This window comes from Gambusia affinis, linkage group LG14, assembly GCF_019740435.1.
Source record: "Gambusia affinis linkage group LG14, SWU_Gaff_1.0, whole genome shotgun sequence".
Lineage (NCBI taxonomy): Eukaryota > Metazoa > Chordata > Actinopteri > Cyprinodontiformes > Poeciliidae > Gambusia > Gambusia affinis.
Window position 1 is genome coordinate 13,557,414 of NC_057881.1, and position 24,471 is coordinate 13,581,884.

A 24,471-nucleotide genomic window follows, 5' to 3' on the forward strand; every position below is an offset into this window, starting at 1 on the left:
ACTGACCTGAACCTTCATAGCCACATAAAGACAGTCACAAAGATGGCCTACTATAACCTGAAGAACATTTCCAGGATTAAAGGACTAATGTCTCAGCCAGATCTAGAGAAACTCATCCATGCGTTTATCTTCAGCCACATTGATTATTACAACTGCGTCTTCACAGGTCTGTCCAACCAATCAAACAGCTGCAGCTGATCCATAATGCTGCTGCTCGTGTTCTCACTAAAACCAGGAAGATAGAGCACATAACACCAGTTTTAAAGTCCCTCCACTGGCTCCCTGTAGCTCAAACAATAGACTTTAAAATACTGTTGTTAGTTTATAAATCACTGAATGGTTTAGCACCACAATACATTAAAGATTTGCTGCTGTTGTATCAACCTTCCAGACCTCTCAGGTCTTCTGGTTCTGGTCTGCTCTACATCCCCAGAACCAAATGAGGAGAAGCAGCATTTAGCATCTATGCACCACAAATCTGGAACAAACTTCCAGAAAATTGTAAAAGAGCTGAAACACTGACTTCCTTTAAATCTAAATTAAAAACCCACTTGTTTAGAGTTGTATTTGAAATGTAATAAATTGCAAATGTATTGACAAAATCTGACTTGATGTTTTGTTTTGATTGTTGATTCTATGTTGCATTGTGTTTTTGTCTTTGATTTGGTGTAAAGCACTTTTAAATGCCTTGCTGCTGAAATGTGCTTTCTTTAACTAGGAAGAAAGTAAACAGATCTCAAAGCAAAAATTAATCCCTTAAAGCTCACATAAATACTGAAGAGCCATGGCATTAAAATTAAAATTAATTTAAACTCTAATTTAAACTCTAAGAATGAGTTTAAAGTTCATTCAAATCATTGATTTTTATTTGATTTGATCAAAATCAAAACAAATTTTGTTTTGATTTCAAACAAAATCCGATTTGAAAAAATAAATAAAAAATTCACTGTGAAAATGTCAAATATTTACAAAAATATTTTTTATAATTTAGAATTACAATATATACTGTAAATTTCTTAAACTGATGTAAAAATATTGCAAACAACAGTTTTACAACATTATTAGCATGAAAATTAAGGCAATTCTTCATTCGTTTCTATGCAATTTTTGAAAAAAACATCATAAGTCAAAACAAGGGAGCTGCGTTAGCTTGACTGTCAACCGTCATATTCAACCCTTCGAGGGCGTGCGTGCGTGCGTGCGTGCGTGCGTGCGTGCGTGCGTGCGTGCGTGCGTGCGTGCGTGCGTGCTAAAGATCGAGCCAGAACCGCACACAGTAAAAATCTCTGCTGGGATCCAAACCGCTCTTAGAACTACCGGAGGTTCAAATTCTGCTTATTCATTTTTAGCTTACAGAAAAAGCACCAAATAAACAAAACCGAACTGAGAAATAAGATTTAAGCTTTGGCGCATGCTTACGCATACAAGATGTTTTCGCTGGGATGCAAACCGCTCTTAGAAGTACCGGAGGTTCAAATAAAAAAGCGAACTGAGAAATAAGATTTAAGCTTTGGCGTGCGCTACGTACAACATGTTTTGACAGAGAATCTTTTTTTTTTCTCCACAATTTTGTTAATTATAAAGATGATTCAATAATAAAAATATCAGAAATTCTTCTTTTCTTACTTCAGGGAAAATTAATAAGCAGAGTGCAGCTGCAGGCGCTGCTCTCTCCGATAAAATCCTGCATGCTTCTGTGCACGTAGATAGCTTAGCTGCGTTAGCTTGACTGTGAACCGTCATATTCATATTCTGTTCTCTAGTGCTAATAAGTGATATAACGCAAATATAGGAGATGGAAATGTATACTTACATAATAAAACGCACATGCAGACGGGATTAAGGAAGGATTGATCGTTAATGTTATCCGTGGAGGCTATTTTTATCCCAACGAGCCAGCAGAAGTATCGAAAACAACGTAACTGTGGAACTACAAAATACACAGATGCATCTTTGGGAATTGCAGTGGTAAAAATGTACACATAGTCATGTATGGCGTGATAGTGACACCAAGTGGTTAATATCGCCATTACAGCACCTCTCTCATACTGTGTAATTCTCGCCTTATTCATGTGGAGTAACAGTGACACCAAGAGGACTTAATGGGAATAACATATTTTTTTCTAAAAAATCTAAAATTACAGAAAATCCGTTGAATTTAGAATATGGCTCCAAGAGACATTTTTGTTCGTCCTGAAAAGATACACATATGTACCAAGTTTGGTAATTCTAGGTTAAAGCATGACTTGGGGCTGATCATTTAAAATTTTCTAGCCAGCGCCATAAATACATTAGGCCACGCCCACCAAATTTTATTATGGATTTCTTTCAGGAGGTGGATAAAGATCCATCCTAGAGAGTTTGGAGAAGTTTTGCCCAAAACTGTGGAATTCAGAGCCAAACGAATGACAGCGGCGTTAGAGGTCACTTACACGCCGCCCACGCCCACCTGCTCCATCAAAGCCGGTCGGGGCTGGAATCCAAAATACACCAGCATGTCTTCTGTTTCTGGAAAAACTTTCAAGTTGATTAGGTCAAAGGTGTAAGATAGCGACCGTTCCCAGTAAAACATGACACTTCCTGTTCTCAGGGGGCGTGGCCTGAGTGATGTCATCATTTGACCACAGGGTCTTTTATGTCAAACTATGATGATCAATCACTGAAAGGTTGGTTCCTCTGAGAGTTTTAGTGTAGGAGTTATAAGAGTTTTATGTTTCATGGCGAATAGTCAAAGTTTGACACATAGCCACGCCCACATACTTTGAAGTACGACAATTCCTTTGATAACTTTTCACCTTTGATGCCTCAAGTGTGTGCTGAGCGATTTTGAAGTCTGTATCTGAAAAACTGTAGGAGGAGTTCGATCAAATACGAAGGCTGTAAACATCAAAAATGGGGTCAATTTTGGAACTTTATTCCAAAATGGTCGACTTCCTGTTGGGTTGAGACCATGGCTCCAAGAGACTTTTTTGTACGTCCTGACAAGATACAAATGTGTGCCAAGTTTCATAATTCTAGGTTAAACCATAGCTTGGGGCTGATCATTTAAAATTTTCTAGGGGGCGCTATAGAGAAATTAGGCCACGCCCACCAAATTTTATTATGGATTCCTGTCTTGGGGTGGATAAAGATCCATCCTAATGAGTTTGGAGCAGCTCGCCCCAAAATTGTGGACTTCAGAGCCAAAGCGAATGACAGCGGCGTTAGAGGTCACCGCCACGCCACGCCCACCTGCTCCATCAAAGCCGGTCGGGGCTGGAATCCCTTATACAGCCACATGTTTCCTGTCTGTTAACACAGTTTCATGTTGATTAGTTCAAAGGTGTAATATAGGGACCGTTCCCAGTAAAATATGACACTTCCTGTTCTCAGGGGGCGTGGCCTTAGTGATGTCATCATTTGACCACAGGGTATTTTAGGTCAACCCATGATGCTCAATCACTGAAAGTTTGGTTCCTCTGAGAGTTTTAGTGTAGGAGTTATAACTGTTTTGAATTTCATGGCAAGTAGGTGAACTTTGACCCCTGCTAACCCCCCTTCAACATACTCAAAAACTCACCGTTTTGATAACTTTTAATCGGCCATGCCTTATGATCAGACTGACCGAGTTTGAAGCCGATCAATCGAAATCCCTAGGAGGAGTTCGATCAAATACGAAGGGTGTAAACGGCAAAAATCGGGTCAAAATGTGACCTTCGATCCAAAATGGCCGACTTCCTGTGATACTTGGACTATGACAATAATTGTAAATTCTGAGCGTCTTGGGGAGCTCTACAACTGTACCAAATTTCAAGTCTCTACGACAAAGTAAGTGAATAGAAAAGGGTCTTTTGAAAATTTCTAGGTGGCGCTGTTGAGCCATTTTTATTGCGATTTTTGCAACGACCTTAAAATACGTAAATTTTAAACAGTCTCTATGCGTCCGCCAAATTTGGTGAGTTTTTGAATATGATAAAGCCTCCAAAAAGGCAATTCATTTGGGTGGAAGAATAATAAAGAATAATAATAAGAAACAGTACAGATACAATAGGCCTTCGCAGCGCTTTGCTGCTCGGGCCTAATAAAACTTAAGCCAAGTAAAAATATATATCACAAGAAATGCGAGAACCCCAGTGTAAGCATTTAAACACACAGTTGGATTATAAACGTGAAAATTTAACTATTCAAGAGTTTCTACAAAATAGCTTTGCTCATCGTTGGAAAACAAAGCTGCTGATTTCTAGAGATCTACTGCCCCCTAATGGCAATGAGGTACACAGTACAGTACCTTTATCTCACCACAAGGAGGCAATGTTTCAGAAAAGCTGAACTTTTCTGCAACGTTGTCTGTACAAACAGATAGATAGATAGATAGATAGATAGATAGATAGATAGATAGATAGATAGATAGATAGATAGATAGATAGATAGATAGATAGAAAGAAAGAAAGAAAGAAAGAAAGAAAGAAAGCAAGAAAGAAAGAAAGAAAGAAAGAAAGAAAGAAAGAAAGAAAGAAAGAAAGAAAGAAAGAAAGAAAGAAAGAAAACTCTACATTATCACCCAAAAGAAGCTTTATTTTTTGCCACCACGGGAGGGCAGCAGTGTGAGGGAGCGGTTGCGCAAACGCAGAACTTCTTCCTTGATCAGCTGACTGTGAGTGAGATGCCCATTTGAAGGACCTGTGAATGTTAAACCGTAAATTTTCCGCTTTATATATGGAAAGCTGTGTCTGTTTCATTGAGTTAAATCCCGAAACCATCGCGTTGAGACCGCCAGTCTCATCGGTAAGTGCAGAAATCCTCTATTTATTAGTGTCGTGACGGCGTGACGCCGCAGCTATAAACAAGACCGTGTCAGCAGCAGCAGTAGCAATCATTACATGGAGCAGGCTTATTCAGCTGCTTTTCATAGATTTCTTTTCTTGCACTAAAAGTTATCCGCAACTTGAAGAGGAGCGATCCGTGGATCATGTGATATTCATCCCCTTTAATTAAGGAGATGATCACTGTTTAGCAACGCTTCACTGCTTAGACTGATCATGTGACCATAAATCACCAGGTCTGTCTTTTTTCCGCACTATGTGGTTTCGAGGACACTTTGTAGCCATAATGTCATATGAGAAGTGAACAATGGAAACAAGGAAACGAAATATTAATCAGCTGATTTCTGTTCTGCACAGATGTCTCTTTCACTATGTGTAAGCGTTGGTGGTATAGTGGTTAGCATAGCTGCCTTCCAAGCAGTTGACCCGGGTTCGATTCCCGGCCAACGCAAAGTTTTTTTCTTTTTTTTATGTTAATGAAAATTATGATCATAGAAAACATTAAAACCATTATCATGTTGGATAATCCCGCTGTGTTGGCTTTTGCTGGTTAGTTCAATATTAGACTCACACACTCTTGTTTTGTGCCATAAATTCTCAGAAGTGTTTTCAATCTATTGATGAACAAGTCCCGAGCAAGTTGTGGCTTGGATTTAATACTGTGAACACACCGTGGTTTGACATAGAAAATTAAAGATGAGACAGACTGTATGAACAGTTAAAGGGCCAAATAGGGAGAAACAAAAACAACTGTCACTGTTTTCCTATTTCTATAATGGGAGAACTTATATGTATAATTTGTAAGTTTGGTCTTAAATCATCATACATTTGTCCAATTTCCAAGATTCTTTGTATTATTTTCTGTGCAGAAGACCAACTAACCGACTTACACTTGTGAACCTAATCAGTGTACGTCTAAACTAACAATTCTTTTCTTCCCTCTTTACTACCATCAGTGACTTCTCTACACTGGTAGCTAGGTGTACAAACTTCCTGAAAGCAGCCATGACAGAATTCTGGTTGATCTCCGCACCGGGGGAGAAGACCTGCCAGCAGACATGGGACAAGCTCATGGTGGCCACTACACGGACCAACAACCTGTCCACCAACCACAAATTCAACATCCCAGACCTTAAGGTAACGCAGTACGCTCACCCTATGAATTATCTACATTGTTGTTTTTCTTTATTGAATTTTAGTGTTTGTTTACATCAAACAGGTTGGGACTCTTGATGTGTTAGTGGGCCTGTCGGATGAGCTTTCAAAGCTAGACACTTTTGTGGAAAGGTAAACCACGCCACTATGAGCTTGTATGGTATTGTTGTGTAGTAGGAAACGTATTTTTATCTCAGTTCAGACTACATTTATTTCCACTTCTTTTACGTGATGGTTTTATCGGCATGTTCAGTGTGGTGAAGAAAGTTGCTCAGTACATGGCTGATGTTCTGGAGGACAGCAGAGACAAAGTCCAGGAGAACCTTCTAGCTAACGGAGGTAAACATCATCCGCATACCTGCAAAAGTATTCATAGCCTTGTGACCTTTTCACATTTTGGCCACAAACATCCATTTTAGCTTAATCTATCACAATGAAGTGTTAGATTAAGCTAAGGCTTTATGAAGCTAAAAGTGAGAGGACACATGCATTTTAATAGATAAAAATCTAAAAATGCTGAATTCAGCCTCTTTCACTCTTAAAATTCATGGCAAATATTTGCACCAAGTCACCTAATTAGAAAATAAAGTTTATCTCTGTGTAATTTGGTCTGAGTGTAAATTCAGGTCTTCTGTTCAGGCCTCAAAGGTAAAGATGAGTGAAAGAGCCTCTTGAAGATCAAGAAACACATCAGAGCAGTCAGGGAGAAAGCTGTGCAGACACAATATTTCACAGTTTGAAATATTATTTTATTTATAATATTATTTATCATCACTTATTCAAGTTAGTGTGAATAAACAGTAATAAAGCATAGCTTTTCCTTCATATATTTAAAAATCTGCAAGTAAAAACAGTGAAAGCAAAAATTTGAAAGCTGACAACTTTTCTATGGGTTGCAGTCGACCTGGTCACCTATATCACCAGATTTCAGTGGGACATGGCTAAATATCCAATCAAACAATCCCTGAAAAACATCTCTGAGATTGTCTCAAAGGTAAACCTTCTCCTCTTCAAGTTACCTTTTTACTGAAGTGCTTTTGTGAATTATACCTGGAAGAACAAGTTTGGTGCACTAAATTAGGGTATGTACTTGCTTCTAGCAAGTGACTCAGATAGACAACGACCTGAAGGCCAGAGCTTCAGCTTACAACAATCTGAAGGGAAACCTGCAGAATCTGGAGAGGAAGAATGCGTGAGTAATGTTGAAGTTGGGTTTCCATTATTATTTTCTTCTTAGCTGCACATATTGAAAGAAAACAAGCAAAAATGCTCAGATGGTTCTGATCTTTAGCTGGAGAACACGCCGTAACAATCGCCTGTCTGCTAGCAGTGAGAAGTGACTTTGTGTGTTCTTCCAGAGGGAGTTTGCTGACCAGGAGTCTGGCTGACATAGTGAAGAAAGATGACTTTGTGCTGGACTCAGAGTACCTGGTTACCATGCTGGTGGTCGTCCCCAAGTAGGATAATTTGCAAAATTATCTGTGTGATCAATATGAGAGCAATTGGCTGAATTTCTGCAGCTACAACTTTGTGAAATGTGAAGATGCGTTGTTTTTTTTATATCATCGTTAATAACTCTATTCCCATAAACTATTATTTTTAATGCGTGTATGTTGCATTAAGGTGTTGTTTGTGTTTTAAGTTCTGTTTTTTTTTTATTTAATGTAATTTTTTAATTGTAAAACAACATTATGTTATTTTATTTATTTGTTTCTTCCACCTAGGATAAACTACGTTGACTGGCAGAAGACGTATGAGACGCTGGCAGAAATGGTCGTACCTCGTTCCACTAAGTACGTCCCCTTGATTTTACATAAAACAAACATTAACAATAAGTAATTTAGTTTCTTCAAACAACTAGAACAATATGAACTGTATGTAGCTAAATAAATGTATTCAAATATATATAAAAAGAAATTTCAAAAAACAAAAATACATTATAAATGATTTTAAAAGAAAATTAATATTTGTCACTAATAAATTTTTTCTACTGAACATGTTTGCTCATATTTTAGTGTAGCAAACAAAAGGTTCCACACTTTTTCTCAACTTTTAGCAATATTCAATAAGTTTAAGTCATGTTTTATATTGGTTGGTAACAAATTACAGGACATTTATTTTTTTATGTTCTTTAAATTAACCTCTATTTCATCAGAAAAATCCCATTGAAATGAAAAATCTCTATTGCAAGAGAATCCTGGAAAAGACTGGCAGCGGCACGCAGGTAGTGAAGCAGATTTGCTGTGTTGCAGAAGCGCAACTTACACAACATGCTTTTTAAAAAATGTATTTATTTGAGTCTTCTCGAGTCCCACCCACGTTAACCAGCAGCATTTTTGTTCGCTGGACACTGCTGCAGCTGCTGTCACTGAGTGTGCCGGGCATTTCACAAATTTTTATCATTTTGTACCTAACGTAATATTTGGTTTGCATTTGTCAGCACAGACCATTTCTCTCTCTAAATTACTAGCACTCGTCATAAAATTCCCACAGCGCTGAGCCACATACAGGATTTATAGTTTTGATGAGCAAACAATTCTGTGTCAGTACTGTGTGTGAATAAAGTTCACAAGCAGTCATTATAAGACATTATTGTCTCATGCTAACAATAACATGCATTGCAGTTGAGTCTAACGTTAATGAAATTATTTACTTGATTACTTGCTGTAAAATGCCAAACGTGCTCTGCATTTTCTCACTGGAACGTATTCTCTGCTCTTTCTCGCAGGCAGCTGTTCGAGGACAACGACAGCGGTCTTTTCAGTGTGACGCTCTTCAGGAAGGCTGTAGATGACTTCAGACTCAAAGCCAGAGAAAACAAGTAACTTCTCCTGATTCATCTGATAAACACAGACATGGACACATTTGTTGGCACCTGCTTATATTGCAGTATTTTAAATGTCCTGTTACAGATATTGAAGCATCCAGTCCTTTATTTTATTTGAGGTTGGTAGAATTGTTGCCTGGCAGAAAGAAAATCCAGGGTTTAATCAAGTATAGACAATGACTCAAATGTCCAAATCTTCAGCAGATTTGGACATTTGTCCAAACTAGACCAGCTAGGGATGTTATACGTGATAACTCAGTCATTGTCTTGTAGGCCAATAACAGCGTATTTTTACAGACACTAACCAGTTGTAGCTGTTGTTAAAAAAAAATAATAGTGCTCCGTGTCTTTCCTCTCCTCTCCTTGCACATTTATTGCCTGTGAGTTGGGCTGTTGAATAAAAGCCACTTTTGCCACAAAACCATAAAAAAGCACAAAACGGTATGTTTGTTGCATCTGTAAATGTGTGTCAACAAAGTTGTCTACACCTGTTACTTCTTTATAAATATTTTTAGAGCTTTTCTGAAAGAATATTCTAACTGCTGTTCTTCATATATTGATTGGCAGCATCCTGCACGAGTTTACTTGTTTTTGTAGTGAAACATGTTCATACATCCATCATAAACCTGTTCATTCTAAACAGTCACATTAATATTGACGACTGAAATATGTTTTATTATTATTATTATTATTATTATTATTATTAAGATCCTTTATTTTCCTTTATTGTCAAGCTCCCCAAAGGGTTCTAATTGCGAACTTTGCCTTTATTTTCTTTTTCTGTTATTTTAGTGGCTAATGGCCAAGCAGACTCCTGCACATTTGTTTATTTTCCTTACCAGCTTCCTACTGTGTATCCTGATTCAGGTTTGCAGTGCGCGACTTCCAGTACAATGAGGAGGAGATGAAAGCAGATAAAGAGGAGATGACCCGCCTGTCCACAGACAAGAAGAAACAGTTTGTAAGACTGCCTTTCATTCACATACAACGTGACAAAGTACAGGATGTTAATGGGGGCAACGACAGAAAGCATGGATGCAACTCTAAGTTGTTTCTGACATAATGTTCTGACACATGTAAAATGACTTTTCTCAATGTTAAGCTATGTTTTTGTAATTAATTAATTTATTATCAATCTAGGGTCCTTTGGTGCGTTGGCTGAAGGTGAATTTCAGTGAGGCCTTCATCGCGTGGATTCACATAAAAGCGCTGCGTGTGTTTGTTGAGTCAGTACTGAGGTGAGAGGTAGTTAACATGTTGCGTCGAACATAATGTCAAATAGTAAGATTGATGGTATCTGGGTTAAAAATATTGGAGAAATATGGAATTGTATTATTTTTAGTTTGGTAATTTTTTTAGATCTGAATAAGTAGATTAAAAAAGAAGACTGACAAATGATCTTGGGTTTTGAGACTTTATTTTTAATATATAAAAGTCTCATACTTCGATCAAAGCTGGATCCTTTTCATTTTCTTCTCCAATAAACTTTTTTTTGTGTGTGGAAGTGTTGCTCCCTGATGGTGTCATATGGCATATGCAGCTTAAATGTAAAAAGGCCTGAATATCTGCTGTAATTTCATTTTTTATATTAGTACTCGAATGTTAAAAAAATGACTTGGCATTAACTTGGTGACCTACATCTATGCTTGTTTTTGTAGATACGGGTTGCCCGTTAACTTCCAGGCCATGCTGCTTCAGCCCACCAAGAAGAACATGAAGAAACTTAGAGAGGTGCTGAATGACCTGTACAAACACCTGGACAGCAGTGCTGCCGTCATTGACGTGAGTTTCAGCCATGGCTATGGAGTATCTGATGAAATGATTGTGATTACTTAGATAGAGCCCATCGTTTTTTAATGCACCCATCAACTAATTGATACATTAGGTTTTGATACATTGACTAAATGTACTTTATATAAGCTAATATTGGATATAAGTGTAATTTGACTTGTGAGCTGAACTTTGGTTTTGGCCTCCAGGCTTCCATGGACATCCCAGGTTTGAATCTGAGCCAACAGGAGTACTACCCATATGTTTACTACAAGATCGACTGCAATCTTCTGGATTTCAAAGTCTGAAAACCTGGTTGTTACCTTAATATGCTGTAATGTTTTGATGTGACATGCTTACTTTACAAGCTTTAATTTATTTTGTCCTTTCATCCGATTTTTCCCTCTTGTTTCCCTTTTTTGGTTTCCATTCCAATATTTTCTTGTACATTTCTAAGTCAACACATCAAGTATGACTTTCTTGTAAGAATGCAAAAGTGCTCAACTCTACAGATTTTTGTTGTTTGCTTTTTGCTCCTTGTTGTATATCCATAGTCTCTCTGGTGACTCTCAGGAGCACTGGTGACATTCCCTAATTACCTTACAAAAGTGCATTGGAGAAATAAACATGTGGGAGATCTGAGAGTACGGCTAAACACCGTTATAATTTATGCCTCAGAATAAGCAGCCGTGTTTTTTATTTTTTTATTTTGCTTTTTTCAAATGTGTTGTGTTTATTTATCAAAAACAGGTACCCGTTTATATGTACAATTGAAACACTGCATTCCTTCTCTTGATGTGATCTGTGATACCCTAAATTGATAATTTTACAAAAGGGCATTGTTTACTTCATGATTTCCTTGAAGAATATCAACACTGGTATGTGTGCTAATGCTGTGTTGTTAGTGTGAAGGAAAATAAACCACATGTTCAAAAATTAATGTGAAAATAAATTCAATATGTAATATATCCAGTTTTTATTGTCCTCTGTTAGGCTAACAAACCTGCTGTGATGTAAATAAAACCATCACAAAGGATTAAATAGTCAAATAACATTACAAACTTTATTGGGATTAACTGAATTTCAGTTTCTCTAATCAAAATGGGAAAATAAATGCTTGGTCTAGAATAGTTCTTGTCAGTAAATACAATTTTATAAATAATAAGCCATTGTAAATTGGTCCATGAAGCTAAATCTAAAATCAAACCGATCTTTGGGAGATCAGGGTGTTTTGAAGATTTATTTTACAATAAATTTGTGACTATGGCTGCTGTGAAGATGGTTTGGTTCTTTTCAAGCTGTTAGTACACTTAATACTAAAAACTGTATGCACTCCGTACAAGTTTCTGATGCACTGTTACTCAAGAGGGTAAAATACAGGAGCCCAAGAGGGTCAAAGTATTTACAAAACCTGCAACAAAAGCAAAATTAAAGAATTGTGCTGTACTGCAAGATTTTACACAGACAAGATGACCAGTCTCAGCAATAATTATGAAATAGCCTTTGGTGTGTACCTCTTTTAACATCCTCCTGATTGTGCTTGACTCCTTGTCCAACTGGGTTTGCCACATTTCCTGTTTATTTTTAGTTTTTTAATTTTTTTAAAAACATTTTTTAATTAGCGCTCTTAATTAACTCAGGTTTAGGTGAGTGGATGTTTTCTTAGTAGAACTTACTGAGTTATTGAGATCAACACCAAACATGCCTTATCCAAATGGCATGTTTTCTTAGCTTTCCCATTTTGAGGAGTGACCAAAAAACATTTTGTACATTTGCACTTCATGGTTGTACAATCCAAGCACCATAAAATATAAAATAATAACAAAATGCTTGCAGTATATAAATTTCATAGAAATTGTTGAAGGTGTAAATAAGTGTGACAGCAGGGATTTGATTTAAGAAACATTCTTAAATGGGATTTTTTTTTTTTTTTTTTTACCCCCTACCGAATAATTACGGTGAAATTAAATGCTGGAATGAACAACATTTAACCACACTTTAGCAATAAAATATGAATGTAATTTAATTTAAAACATTTTACATGTATTAACCCCATAAATATGACATATCAGTCTGAAGATGATTAACGATAAACTAATAAAAGAGCAAAGAGGGAAGCGTGGTAGTTTCATGAACTTGTCGCGAACCTTTCCAAATATTTTTGCTCAACGCTACTAAATAATTTGGATTCGGAGTAGTATTTGTTTGCGTGATGATAATGACGATGCTCGTCGTATTGATGATGCTCGCAACATCTTGAGCTGAGCCAATCAACGCTCTGAGTCTGCGCAGTGTGAACTCCCTCCTCTCCTGATGACGCACAACACCTCTGTGTGTGTTGATGCTGGTCAGCTGCTGACAGCCTGTGGAGAGAAACATCAACTACCAGCAGCAGCAGCAGCTGATGAGGATGATGGAAGGAGAAACGGGGACTGAACCGATGTGAAGGACGCTGCTGCTGCTGTGAGACAAACCGAACCGTGTTTCCACACCCCCGCTTTTATCCGTGTCAGCGTCAGCTACACCTGCCGTGGATGGTTTTCTCGATGGGTTGTGGGGGGAGTCGGGCGGACGCGATAATCGAGCCGAGGTACCATGAGAGCTGGACCAGAGAAACAGAGTCGACATGGCTTACAAACACGGACGTAGAACCCCCCGTCTCGGTCCCGAACAGTAAGTTGGATTCTAGGATCTCTCGCTGCAGGCCAATTGCCTCTTGAAAGCCACTTCATGTGGACTGGAAAATTACACTCAAGTGCAAAATGCAAATCACAACTATTCCCAGCAGACACAGGGCCATATGTTTTATTCATTTTTTTATTTTATTGTTATTCTGTTAAAGGTAAAGCTGTGGAGGCCGGTCTGAAGGAGAAGAGGATGGTGACAACGGGAACCCAGTGTGGGAAGCAGGCCATCACCACCAATGGCTCCAACCACCAGAGGAGACCAAGGCGCTCCTTGACTGATGGACAATGCTGTGAAAAAGTACTTTTCTCCCTTACATGTTTCTTCTGTATTTGCTTTTCTGTCGCAGTTCAGTGTTTCAGATCAGCAAACAAATTTTAATTTCTGGGAAAGACATGCTGAGTAGATTAAAATGTAGTTTACCAATAATAATTTCAATTAGTGTGGGAAAGCTGTCTAAACCAAGCTGGTCTCATGTGAAAAAGCAAGGTGCGTCACCCTTGGCCATCAATCATTTGGAACTGATAACAGGTCTCTTTCTTCTCCGTGCATGGATTTTGGCTCACGTTCCGTTGCAGACATGTTTCAGTTCAGTTTCATTCAAGCATAAATTGTCTGCTTAACATCACAAAACAGCATCAAATCCAATTATGTCTCACACTGGTGACATCTTCTCACTGGATTTTTGGATTAACTGTAGAGTTCAGGATTCCTGCAGATTTTTCAGGTACTATTTGTTCACTATTGTTTTCTCATTGGCCTCTGAGATTTGCATAGGGCAGCTGTAACACAAGTAGATGAGGCCTGTTATGTGCACTGGATTTTATCATCAGTGCAAAAAGGGACTAAATACATGTGCATGTCATATATGTTCAGATTTAGCAAAATGTGGAAAACCATGTGCCATTTTCCTTCCACTTTCCAAGTATGCACTACTTTGTGTTATTCTGTTGCTTATAATCTAAGTAAAAGTAATAAATTAGAACTAGTAATAAATTCAAACTAGGTTTCTAATTTATTATTTTTTCTATGCTGCTTCAACAAAATATTCAAGCTCTCTATGCATCTTTACCTAGAGTACCAATTGAATGGTGGATATTCAATCAGTTAATACCAATTCAGCTCATACCACTGCAGCAGGATTGATTAACTCTGGTCATAGTTGTCTTCTCGCTGCCCAGTGTGGTTCAAAGTGATATTTAAAAAATTTTTTCACAGCAAAGTACTCGCGACTCCAAAAGAGGAGCATCGAAGGAGGCCAGCACTTTGTCCAAGGATGGCCAGCCTGTCGGTGTCAACAGCCCTGCCACTCCTGAACCGGAGACTGCCTGCGACGAGAGATGAAAGAAGAGCTGCAACACTGTGAGGAGGCAAATTAGCTGGGCTGCAAGAATATTTAATCACACAGCAGGGCAAGGACTTGCAGACGTGTCCGGATGATCTTTGCTTGTGACTTTGTGCCGCTCTGGCTCCTGAAGGCAGCGATCCACCTAACAGGGCGCCTGCTTACGTCTCCACCCAAAGACCTTGAGATGCTGCATTGCTGTTGCATGTGTGAGGAAGAGAGTGGGAACCAAACACTATGCTTTTTCCTCCATGCTCATATAGTACCAGTCAGGGAATATGTCACTGTGTTAAGACAATTCTAAGAAGAAAAAAACAACAACATTTGAAAAGGAGAGATTGCCCCATATGCACACAATAATCTCAATCTGCACATCAGATGTGCTCTGTGTCGGGGCTTCCTGAAGAATTTGCTTTTGTTCTTTGTGCACATATTTTGTTGTTGGAGTGTGCTGTTTAAGCCCAGTCAGTGCAGTGAGTAATTTTCATTAAGAAAAACAACCTTAAAGTGCTGTTTAAGTGCTGAGATTGGGGTGTTGGAAGCTTGAATGCTAAGACGTTCTTCTTCAGCCTTTGCAAGATAAAAAAAAAACAAAAAAACTACACCTGCATGTGCCTACAATTCCTCTTAATTTGAACAGAACTGTTGATTTTTTTCAGTATTTGTTCTGTATAATGTGCTGTACGGTTCTGTTTTAGTCTCTATTTTGTGTTTAGTGGAAAATGGTATTATTTACAACAATGCAAAGTATAACATTGTTGGGGCTCACACTGATCTGCATGTGTACATCTGTATTATACTGGTAAGCCATTGGACTTCAAAGTATTTTAGATAACAAGAACTCATGAAATAAACTCAGGAGGTCGGAGGTGATGATGTAGAGCGGTAACCAAACTACTGACCAGCAGATGGCGATGTTGAACACTTGATACTTCAGAAGGCTTACAAGAATCAAGTGGAAGCTGTGATGCTCAGCTGGGCTTGAATGTAAATAAAAGACAATCTAATGTTTATGTCTTCAGCCAGACTTGACAAGGTACGCCTGGTTCTTCCCAAGAGTTTTAATTATTAACTCAGTCATACTCTACTTATGTTTCAAAACAAAAATTTGAAACAGTCTAACAAGAAAACAGAGAGTTCCAAAAACAGTAACATATCTGAAGTTCATTGGTCACAAAACTAAAACTATGTATGTTAGAAAAATAACATAAGAACAATTTTACATGTTGATGCTACCAACTGAATGGAGCATCAGAGAAAATATAAAAATAAAATAAAGGCAATTATTTTGTTTCAGTATCACTGGGCAACATTTCTGACAGTGACGATTTCTTTCTCCTCATAAATCACACAGCCGTCTTAAACAAGGAAAGTTGATAAATAAATAAATAAACAAAATTTCAAAACAAGTAGGTTGTTCATATATAAAAAGTTTTGAAACAACAAATAGAAATAACTTCATAAATAATTTGTTTAACGCAAACACATAATATGCATGAAAAATGTCCAAATGTTTACAAAAAACCTTTATTACTTCAGTATTTAAATTTACCAAAGGAACTTTAACATCCCTGCGACAGACTGTAAATAATAAGCCATTGTTATTGACAAGGGTGATTAGAAAATGGATGGATGGACATCCATTTTCTAATCACCCTTGTCCCTAATGGGGTCGGGAGGGTTGCTGGTGTCTATCCCCAGCTAACGTTCCGGGCGAGAGGCGGGGTTCACCCTGGACAGGTCGCCAGTCTGTCGCAGGAACTTTAACATTATTAAGTGAAAGCTAAAATATTTATCATTATTAATTTATTAAATCATTATTTCGCATTTAATTATTAAACAAATTAATTGTATCATTTTGACTTTTAGTTTAGCCCAGGCAACGATGAATAATTCAGTAAATAATTCCATCAATATGATTTAAATATTTAATAAATCAAAAGTCTCTTAAGTTTTGTCGACACTGATGTTTTTTACACACGCACACACACACCTACACACGCACACACACACACACGCACACACACACACACTCACACACACACACACACACACACACACACACACACACACACACATATATATATATATATATATATATATATATATATATATATATATATATATATATATATATATATATATATATATATATGATGAATGGATGTAAATATTTAGTTATTGCTTTGTAGCGTTACAGTTAACTGGAACATGGCGTGCGCAGGGACCATGCGGCGCTGGCCGACAGCAGGGCTGCTGTCTTTCACAGAACGGTTGGCGATCCTCCGTCACTTCAGTCAACGCACATCACCGAGACACTGGATAGTCACCAGCTGATTCAGAGAAACTGACTATGTAACACAGAAACATTTACCAACATTCACTCTTTGGTAATTCTTTCTTAGTATTAGGAAGTTAGGGATGGTGTGAAAATGGCTAAGCGACCCGGGAGTACGGAAGGGACGCTGTCTTCTTCTTCGCCGACCATTCTTCGGAATTTGAACCGCGGAGACGTGAGCATGGACAGCGGAGACGGATCCGAGGACTTGTCCCTGGATGAAATTCTGACTCTGTACAGTCAGCCGATAAACGAGGAACAGGCATGGGCAGTGTGCTACCAGTGCTGTCGGACTTTAGCGCAGAAACACAGACGGAGAGGCTCATCCAAGGCAGCGGGCTCCTCGGCGGTGGACTACCCGAGGAAAATCGATGGACCTGGGAATGTGAGGATCGGAAGAGACGGGGCTGTCAAGCTGCACTTTGAAGGCAGCACAGGTAACTAAAGCAGGCCCGACCAGACGAGTTGTCGGGATTATTTTACTCTGATAAAAAGGTAAACTGCAAGGGCCGAATTTCAACAAATCTCCACATCCATCCCAGCATAACGAATGAACGGAGCATCCCCACAAGAGGCCATATTGTTGTGGTTGTCTGCTTCCAGCCATGTGGTGAATGTGTTTAGATGCGCTTAATACGGCTGTTAATAATAAACCATAGACCACCGATAACTGCTGGTAAATCTAAGGCAAAGATGTGTGCTTTCTGAAATGTTTACACTCAGCTTTAGTTCTCACAACATAATGTTATATTTTCACTACAATCTTAGAGAATATGGCAGCTTAATCATGCAGGCTGCAGATGAAGCCCAAAGTGGTCAGTTAGCTCCTGTAAACACTAAACCACGTGATATATTCAAAAATGTTAGAGCGCCTTGTTTCAACGCCATATCCCTGCAATTTAGCCTGCATCATGAGAGAAACTGGCTGGAAGCCGGGGACAGATTAGTCATATAGCTGCCACCAGGGTTATTATTAATGTTGACACAGATTTGAGCTGGAGAATGGGATTTAAACATCCCTGAAGAAACTTTAAAACATGGGGCAAATGAAGTAAGTTAATAAAATATTGTAGTTTTAAAGCTTGGTGATCAAAAACTATTGATTTGATTACGCAAAAAAATTAAAAAAAATAAAAAATGCCTAATTTAATTTACATTTGAATCTGTTGTAAATAATCATTTAATTCGTCATTTGGCACTTATTTATAGAGCACTTCTCATGTAACACAAAGGCAAAAATGGATACCATATAGAATACAAAAATGAGATGAGGACAAGCAGCAACAAAAACAAAACAAAAGTTATAAAGAGCTGAGGGGAGGAAGGAAAAAAAACTACACAGATGAGACATGTTGATGAGCAGATATTACGGATAGACAAAAATTTTCAGATTACTTCCAATTTTCGGACAGTGTAGTCATACCATTATTTTAAATCAATACACTGCCAAAACTAAAAGTGAAAAAATAGTACTGATTGAAACAAGGAGAAATAAAATAAACATTCTTTAATTACTGAAAGCTGACTAAAAGCTAAGTATCACTTTGACAGTTTAAAAGATTAGTCTTATCTCTTTTTTTCCGTCAACTGTCTTTAAAGCTTTAAACCGCATTTTACTTTTTCAAAGTGAATATGTGAAAAACTGACTCCCTTGTTTGACACATGTGGAAGAGAACATCTCCCAGACCCAGTCCCATTAGTTAGAATATCAATTTACTTGCAATGTATTAACTGTCACATTGTTGAAAACACACTTTTGCTTTTTTTTATTTTTTATTTTATTTTTTTTAAGAATCTAAGCATTACAGTTTGAGAAAGTAATGATAGTTAGGCTGATCTCAGAGCATTTTAATTAGCAAATCCCTTTGGTATTAGACCTGGAAGTGGGAAAAGTATCACGGATGGTCTGATGTCATTTTCTTTCATCTACTGGGTTTGGTACTGAAGCAGCTCAGGTGTGTTAGCAGGTGTGCTCAATGCGTCAAAGCCTTGTGGCATTGTAACTGCATTCCACAAATATGTGAGCGATAAAGCTGGGTGTGGAAGGAGGTGGAGGCTTGTTATGACAGCTTTAGGCTCCCGGCTTCGGTCTCATCCCTCTTGGGAACATATTTGCCACATGCCTTCTGATTTTCCCCTCCCCGCTTCCTCACATCCCTCCTTCATTCCAGCCTCTTAGTCCGGCTTCTTGTACTGCCCTGTTTGGTGCTGATTCCCACTGAATAAACAGATTCAGCGTGTGCATTTGAGCATCTTTGCTCTACCAAAAATAGAACTGAAAGCGATGACTGGAAGCACAAGCTTTAGAGCTCTTAGTACATTAAATTTGGAGATTTTGTGGGGAGCCGTTTTGACTCCTCTGGCTTGTGGCTTGGGTATTTCAGGGCAGCTTGGGCTCTGTTCTGACTCTTATTAGGCCTGGTGATGAGAGGGATGTGAGACCTATTAAGTCTCTACTAGCAAGAAGAAGAAGCTTGCAATTCATCCGAAACTCAATGTTTTTGCAACCTACGCATGAGTCAGTGACAAGGTGGTTGGATTTGGCAAAGCTCCCAGAAAACCAACCCTAAGCCTGATGGTTTCTGCCGATATTATCTTGTATTAAGATGTCCCGCAGAGTGCTTATTCAAAAACATCCCTTCAACTTTTTCACATTTCCACATGGTATAACCACAAACTTGAATGTATATAATTGTTATTTCATGCAGTGGATCAATATGAAATGGTATTTGAAAAGTGTGGCCTTGTAGAAATTATTTGTAGAAAAACCTTTTTGCTGAAAAATAAAAGCATCTCCTCTGCATGATGATGCTACCACCCCCATCTCTCACTTAAGAGAAATCATATTAATGCTAATTTTCGCCACAAGACAAAAATTGCCAGTTCAGTTTTCGTCTTTAACGTCTTTGTCGTGTCCTCTGCATAGTTAATGGAAAAGACATGAATATGCCCTACCTTGTGTTTTTAATTCGTAGCATAAAATCTCCTAAAAATGCATTGAAATATGTGGACACAATGTGGCGAAATGTGAAAACTTTCTAAGAGAATTGAAAACCCTGTTCATGGTGCTCTGATCACAGCCAACACAGACCTGCCTGGGCAATAAAATAGCCGACAGGACAAAGGGCTACAGTTTTAAAAACTAGGTCATATTTTTTTGCTGAACGGATGAGAGGTGCTACGTTTGAAAATGGATCAATACACATGGAGAATGTGAGAAAATTTGTCCACAAACTGGAAATGAAAGACTCTACTTGTGTGTCTATTTGTTTCTGACTTAACGACAACATCCACATAAATAATTGAGAATTAATTGGTTTATTTTAATGAGAAGGTTTGAAGATACCAACAGAACTTCATCATCTGTTAATATCAATGTTAAAACCATAGGACCAGTAAGATCCTGCCCACATCATTACAGTTCCATACTTAATGAGTATAAAGTGCTTTTCCACATTTTCATTCTTTGTTCATGCACACAGCTGGACTACAATCCTAATCTTTCAGTTAAAGTTTCTGAAACATTTCGAAAGCTCCACACATTTATATACGTGATGGTTGAACAATTTCTGTGTGTTTCTAATCTGTTGGCATGTAGATGGTTTCAGTTGTTTCAAACTTTTTGTTTTCTTTTCTACAATTTTCTACAATCTTTTAGCTCAGATCTGCCTTATTTGAATTAATTTCTCTTGTCTTTCCCATTTTGCATCACAGTTAACAGAATAACAAGATTCTGTTATGTCAAATTTATGCACCAGCGAAAGTCAAAATCGTAACCTTTTTTTTTGTGTTTTAGATGAACCAGGAATGTAATTTCTCCTTGGTCAGTTATAGTGGATGATTGTTTCCAATAAAATGGGCATCTTATATCTTTACAAAATGTGTCATTTATATTCACTGATTTATTGTGTGCGCTGTGACTTCATGTCATCTGCACTTTGGTCAGATCTCTATCTCTGGTGAAAAGCTGGTTCATCTGAATGTACCTTAAATTAGCGCATACGTAATGATCAACCCGCTCTCTTGTTTCAGTCAGAGGCTAGCCTATTGTTTTTCTTAAATTTGGATTTACATTTTGAGAATGTTTTTCCATTAGCAAGATTGGATTTCTGTTTTCTGCTTTATCTGCAGCTAAAACTTAATAATTTATTCACTCGTTGCTTTTCTGCTCTGTAGTGGTTATGTATATCAGGTCCTTCTGTGTTTCTCTGTCAAGTTTCCACTCTCCTATAATTACACATTTATTAGATATTTAATGCATTCTAACATTTGTGTGGCTAAAAATGCATTTCATAACTGTCCAGTACTTCTGCATGAATAATTCAGATGGTGTATCTGCCTTGCGGTGGGTTACAAGCAGCCACATGCACAATAAATAACCCGCTTCATTGACTGAATGTGAATAATCCTCCTTTTCTGCTTTTTCATTACAGATGAGTACCAGTCAGCGTGCACGTCATTAGAGGTGAGTTAACATCAGTCTCTTCATCCATGCAGGTTGGAGCATTGTGCAGGTTTCCGTCAATTAGCTCCACTGTTGCTGTTTTGTTACCGCCTGTTTTTGCTTCAAATATACAAAGCATCTTTACTGAGAAGTTATGCAAGAAATAAGCTGGTATGTGCCCTGCGTTATTATATTACCCACACCGGGTGTAAAGAAAAACATGAAACCCTCTGCCAACTCAAAGTGAGGCGATGCTGAATTCCTCGTGATCATTGGTGCTGGAAAAAAACCCCCAAATTATCTGGTCTGCAGACTGCTATTGTTTTTGGAATATGTACCTGTCAACAGTTACACATTCCAAAAACTTTCCGTTTTTTTTCCCCTCTATTATTCTATACAAGAAAACCCCCTCAAAAGATGTATCATCTTTTGAAAGAAGATGATACATCTTCTTTCAAAAGAAGATGTACCATCTTTCAAATTCTTTCATCTTTTGAAAGAATAATTACCTTGTTTCTATTTTTGTATTTAAAAAAACGACTTGTATCTCAAAAAAAGTCATGCGTATTTTCTTTTTTTCTTGAGTGCAAATGAAGTTCAGTTTCATTGGAGGATGAAGTCTTTCAGCGCTTCATGCTGTTCACACAGATTAATTACACAGCCATCTCTCAACCTGGACTGTTTTCACTGTCCTTCCTGTTTGCATTCTAGTTGATGATGTTTTTTTTTTTTTTTTTTCTTGTCCAATTATGCTCAGGCTATAATTGTTGCTACCTCAGCTGATGGCCAATCAGCATAAAATTTTACAGCTCGTTTGGGTTTGCTCGGTGTTGTGTTTTTTTTTTTTTATTTTTTTTTATTTTAAGCACTTTGGTTAAAAATACCTAACATGGCTGTCATCCGCTTGCAGGCCTCGCTTTAGTTGGTTTGAAGTAATGTCTCAGCTGGTCGAGACAAGGATCTGGTCCTTGCATCCTTGCATGTTTGGTTTTGCTTACACCGTGTCTCAGTGACAGGGCGTGTTTGTTTTGTCTTTTCTTACTTGGAAATAACACCTTGCACAAAGGCAGGTTTAAGCCGTAGGAAACCGTGACAGTCGCACAAAGTCAATAATGCGGCTGAAACCTCAGTACACGACCTGTCTGTCTGCAAAAATGTATTTTTATTTTTAGTGCCACAGCTTAAGCACAGGTGGAGTTCACAAAAAGTGTAGAAAGATGGTGGGAGTAAACACTGTAATTGATTGTGAAGATGGAAAAACAAAAGAAACAGAATAAAATGTATTTGGAAACATCTGCAAATACTCGCACAAATAAGCCAAAGCGAGACATGGGCTGGTATGAGATTCCTGGAATATAAGAAACTTATTAGGGTAACAACATACAAATTTAAGGGAAAAAGTATAATAGCAGTACCATTTGTAAGAAATGTGATCTTATTGGTGTTAGCATATCAGCTTGTCTCTTGCCAGCTGTAGATTTGAAACAGTGTTACCTTTGTAGTGTAATAATGGGTGGTGTTCCTTTGGTTTTAACTCAATGACTCTTCATGTTTTTACTTACTAGAGGTAGCCCAAAGTAAATATGTCTTTGTCCAATTTGTAAAAAAAAAAGAAGATAGATAGCATTCTTTCAGCCAGATGACTGGCAGTGTGCAGTGATGTATAGAGCAGGTTGTATAGAGACTGTGCTGGACAAAATTAGTCACTCAAACACTTTGTCTATCATCTTTTTAAATGCTTTTTTGGAAACCTCCTTATTTTTATACTGATTATAGCTAACTGGATTTGTTTGTGGAGTGTTACTTTAACTTTTCATTTTAGGTCGCTGGCACTGACAATTTTATTTTGGTATAACACAAGTTTGCACAACTTTGCACTTTGTGCAAACTTGAGTTCTTCAGATTGGTTCAATGTTTATATTTTTGTCAAGTGTGTGTGTGTGTGTGTGTTTCTCCCCTAAAGTGTTTGCTGAATAACTGAAACTGGAAATCTTCCCTTGTACCTTTTCCTGACTGACACTACTTCATGATCAGTTAGGGAAAATTAGTAACCTCCAGCCATTCTCATGGCATTTCCTCGTTTACTGGGGCAGAACTGCCATCCCGTGCCCCTTATGTTTGGTCTTGCTTGTTATGTTTTTGGACTCTGGTGAGGGTGGGTCAGCCGGCGGTTTTCTTTCTGATTCCTCAGCTTTCCTTTAGCTGTATAGAGTGGATTTACTCAATAGTATTTCTAAATTACTGCATAGCTTTTACAGACACTAAAGGAAGTCTTGAGGCTTTTTTTGAGGCAAAGGGGTGTTTATGATGTACTGTGCACCTTCTTCTCAGGCTCAGACAAAACAAGCTTAACCTAGTTTGTTCTCAGTTGAAGATTAAGGTGTGATTAGCTTTAGCATCCTATTACTGCCACTTCAGTTTACCGGAAATGCTGAGGTCCCTGAAATTTACTTTGAGGCAAACACTGTTAGTTTTTCACCAACACATTTGAGGTGAATCCAAAGAATCAGAAACGAATGCTAAACGTCTCAGTTTTACATTAAGTGGCTCATATCTTCCAGATTAAAGCAGGAGAATGTTTAGAAATCATATTAAAGACGACATATTTCACTGGTGAGTGGAGACTAAGTGAGCCAGAACTGCAGCTGGTGGAGCAGTGACTGCATGTGAGGTTTCTGGACGGCTCCCGCTGCCAGCTGTGACCTCCGTCGCCACAAAGACTGTCTGTCATGCTCGTCAGCTGTGATGTCAGACTGCGCTGTTTTCTAAAAAGAAGAAGAAACAGATTTTTTTTTCTTCTTGTTTTTCTCTCCTAGACATGAGGCAGCTACTGGTATGAAGGTATACCAAAGCTATAAAACTTACTAATAAAAACAGTTAGGATTTCCTTCATATTGTTCTTAAAGTAAATTTAAACAGAGGCCAGAGGATATTCCCTGGGGCAGGGCTGCCCCTCCCTCACCTGTTGCTGTGCACTTTCATGTCTTGCTAAAGGCTAATAATTTTTCCCTTTTTTACGCGATAGATAAACTTGTCTGTTTCTCTATATATGTCTCTCTGCCTGACATGAACCAGTAACCTCATTCGGTTACACTCTACTTTTTA

General features: G+C 38.0%; 3 protein-coding genes and 1 non-coding gene across 8 annotated transcripts in view; all 4 read left to right on the forward strand.

Annotated features, from left to right (window-relative positions):
• The first annotated feature begins 4,523 nt into the window (after positions 1–4,523).
• Positions 4,524–11,522, forward strand: atp6v1c1b (ATPase H+ transporting V1 subunit C1b). Of its 2 annotated transcripts, none has more exons than XM_044138270.1 (13): positions 4,524–4,633; positions 5,759–5,939; positions 6,022–6,089; positions 6,211–6,296; positions 6,857–6,951; positions 7,058–7,149; positions 7,316–7,414; positions 7,682–7,750; positions 8,686–8,778; positions 9,652–9,745; positions 9,925–10,022; positions 10,443–10,566; positions 10,764–11,522. In XM_044138270.1, the coding sequence occupies exons 2-13, from the start codon at positions 5,808–5,810 to the stop codon at positions 10,860–10,862; spliced, it is 1,149 nt and encodes a 382-aa protein (XP_043994205.1). In that variant the 5' UTR covers positions 4,524–4,633; positions 5,759–5,807; the 3' UTR covers positions 10,863–11,522. The 2 variants fall into 2 exon arrangements, with proteins under 2 accessions (XP_043994205.1, XP_043994206.1); XM_044138271.1 differs by having other exon boundaries at positions 4,606–4,764.
• Positions 5,182–5,253, forward strand: trnag-ucc. Its single transcript has one exon. It is a non-coding gene; the product is annotated as a tRNA-Gly (tRNA).
• Positions 11,523–12,756: 1,234 nt separating the features above from the next.
• On the forward strand, positions 12,757–15,891 carry si:ch211-215i13.3 (brain and acute leukemia cytoplasmic protein). The gene is made up of 3 exons (XM_044138355.1): positions 12,757–13,227; positions 13,397–13,539; positions 14,458–15,891. Exons 1-3 carry the CDS (start codon positions 13,089–13,091, stop codon positions 14,581–14,583), a joined length of 408 nt encoding a protein of 135 aa, XP_043994290.1. The 5' UTR covers positions 12,757–13,088; the 3' UTR covers positions 14,584–15,891.
• Positions 15,892–16,854: 963 nt separating this feature from the next.
• Positions 16,855–24,471, forward strand: part of spire1a (spire-type actin nucleation factor 1a) — a 36,291-nt gene continuing 28,674 nt past the window's right edge. For all 4 annotated transcript variants that reach the window (XM_044138132.1, XM_044138133.1, XM_044138134.1 and 1 more), the window contains exons 1-2: positions 16,855–17,359; positions 21,356–21,387. In XM_044138132.1, the coding sequence (XP_043994067.1) occupies positions 17,017–17,359; positions 21,356–21,387 (375 nt within the window). In that variant the 5' untranslated portion in view covers positions 16,855–17,016. The remainder of the gene's footprint in view (positions 17,360–21,355; positions 21,388–24,471) is intronic.

Coding starts and splice junctions, on each gene's coding strand:
- si:ch211-215i13.3 (XM_044138355.1), top strand. CDS start 13,089: ATGGTTTTCTCGATGGGTTGTGGGGGGAGTCGGGCGGACGCGATAATC. Junction 13,228..13,396: donor CCCCGTCTCGGTCCCGAACA/GTAAGTTGGATT, acceptor ATTCTGTTAAAG/GTAAAGCTGTGGAGGCCGGT. Junction 13,540..14,457: donor ATGGACAATGCTGTGAAAAA/GTACTTTTCTCC, acceptor ATTTTTTCACAG/CAAAGTACTCGCGACTCCAA.
- atp6v1c1b (XM_044138270.1), top strand. CDS start 5,808: ATGACAGAATTCTGGTTGATCTCCGCACCGGGGGAGAAGACCTGCCAG. Junction 7,415..7,681: donor ATGCTGGTGGTCGTCCCCAA/GTAGGATAATTT, acceptor TCTTCCACCTAG/GATAAACTACGTTGACTGGC. Junction 9,746..9,924: donor CAGACAAGAAGAAACAGTTT/GTAAGACTGCCT, acceptor TTATCAATCTAG/GGTCCTTTGGTGCGTTGGCT.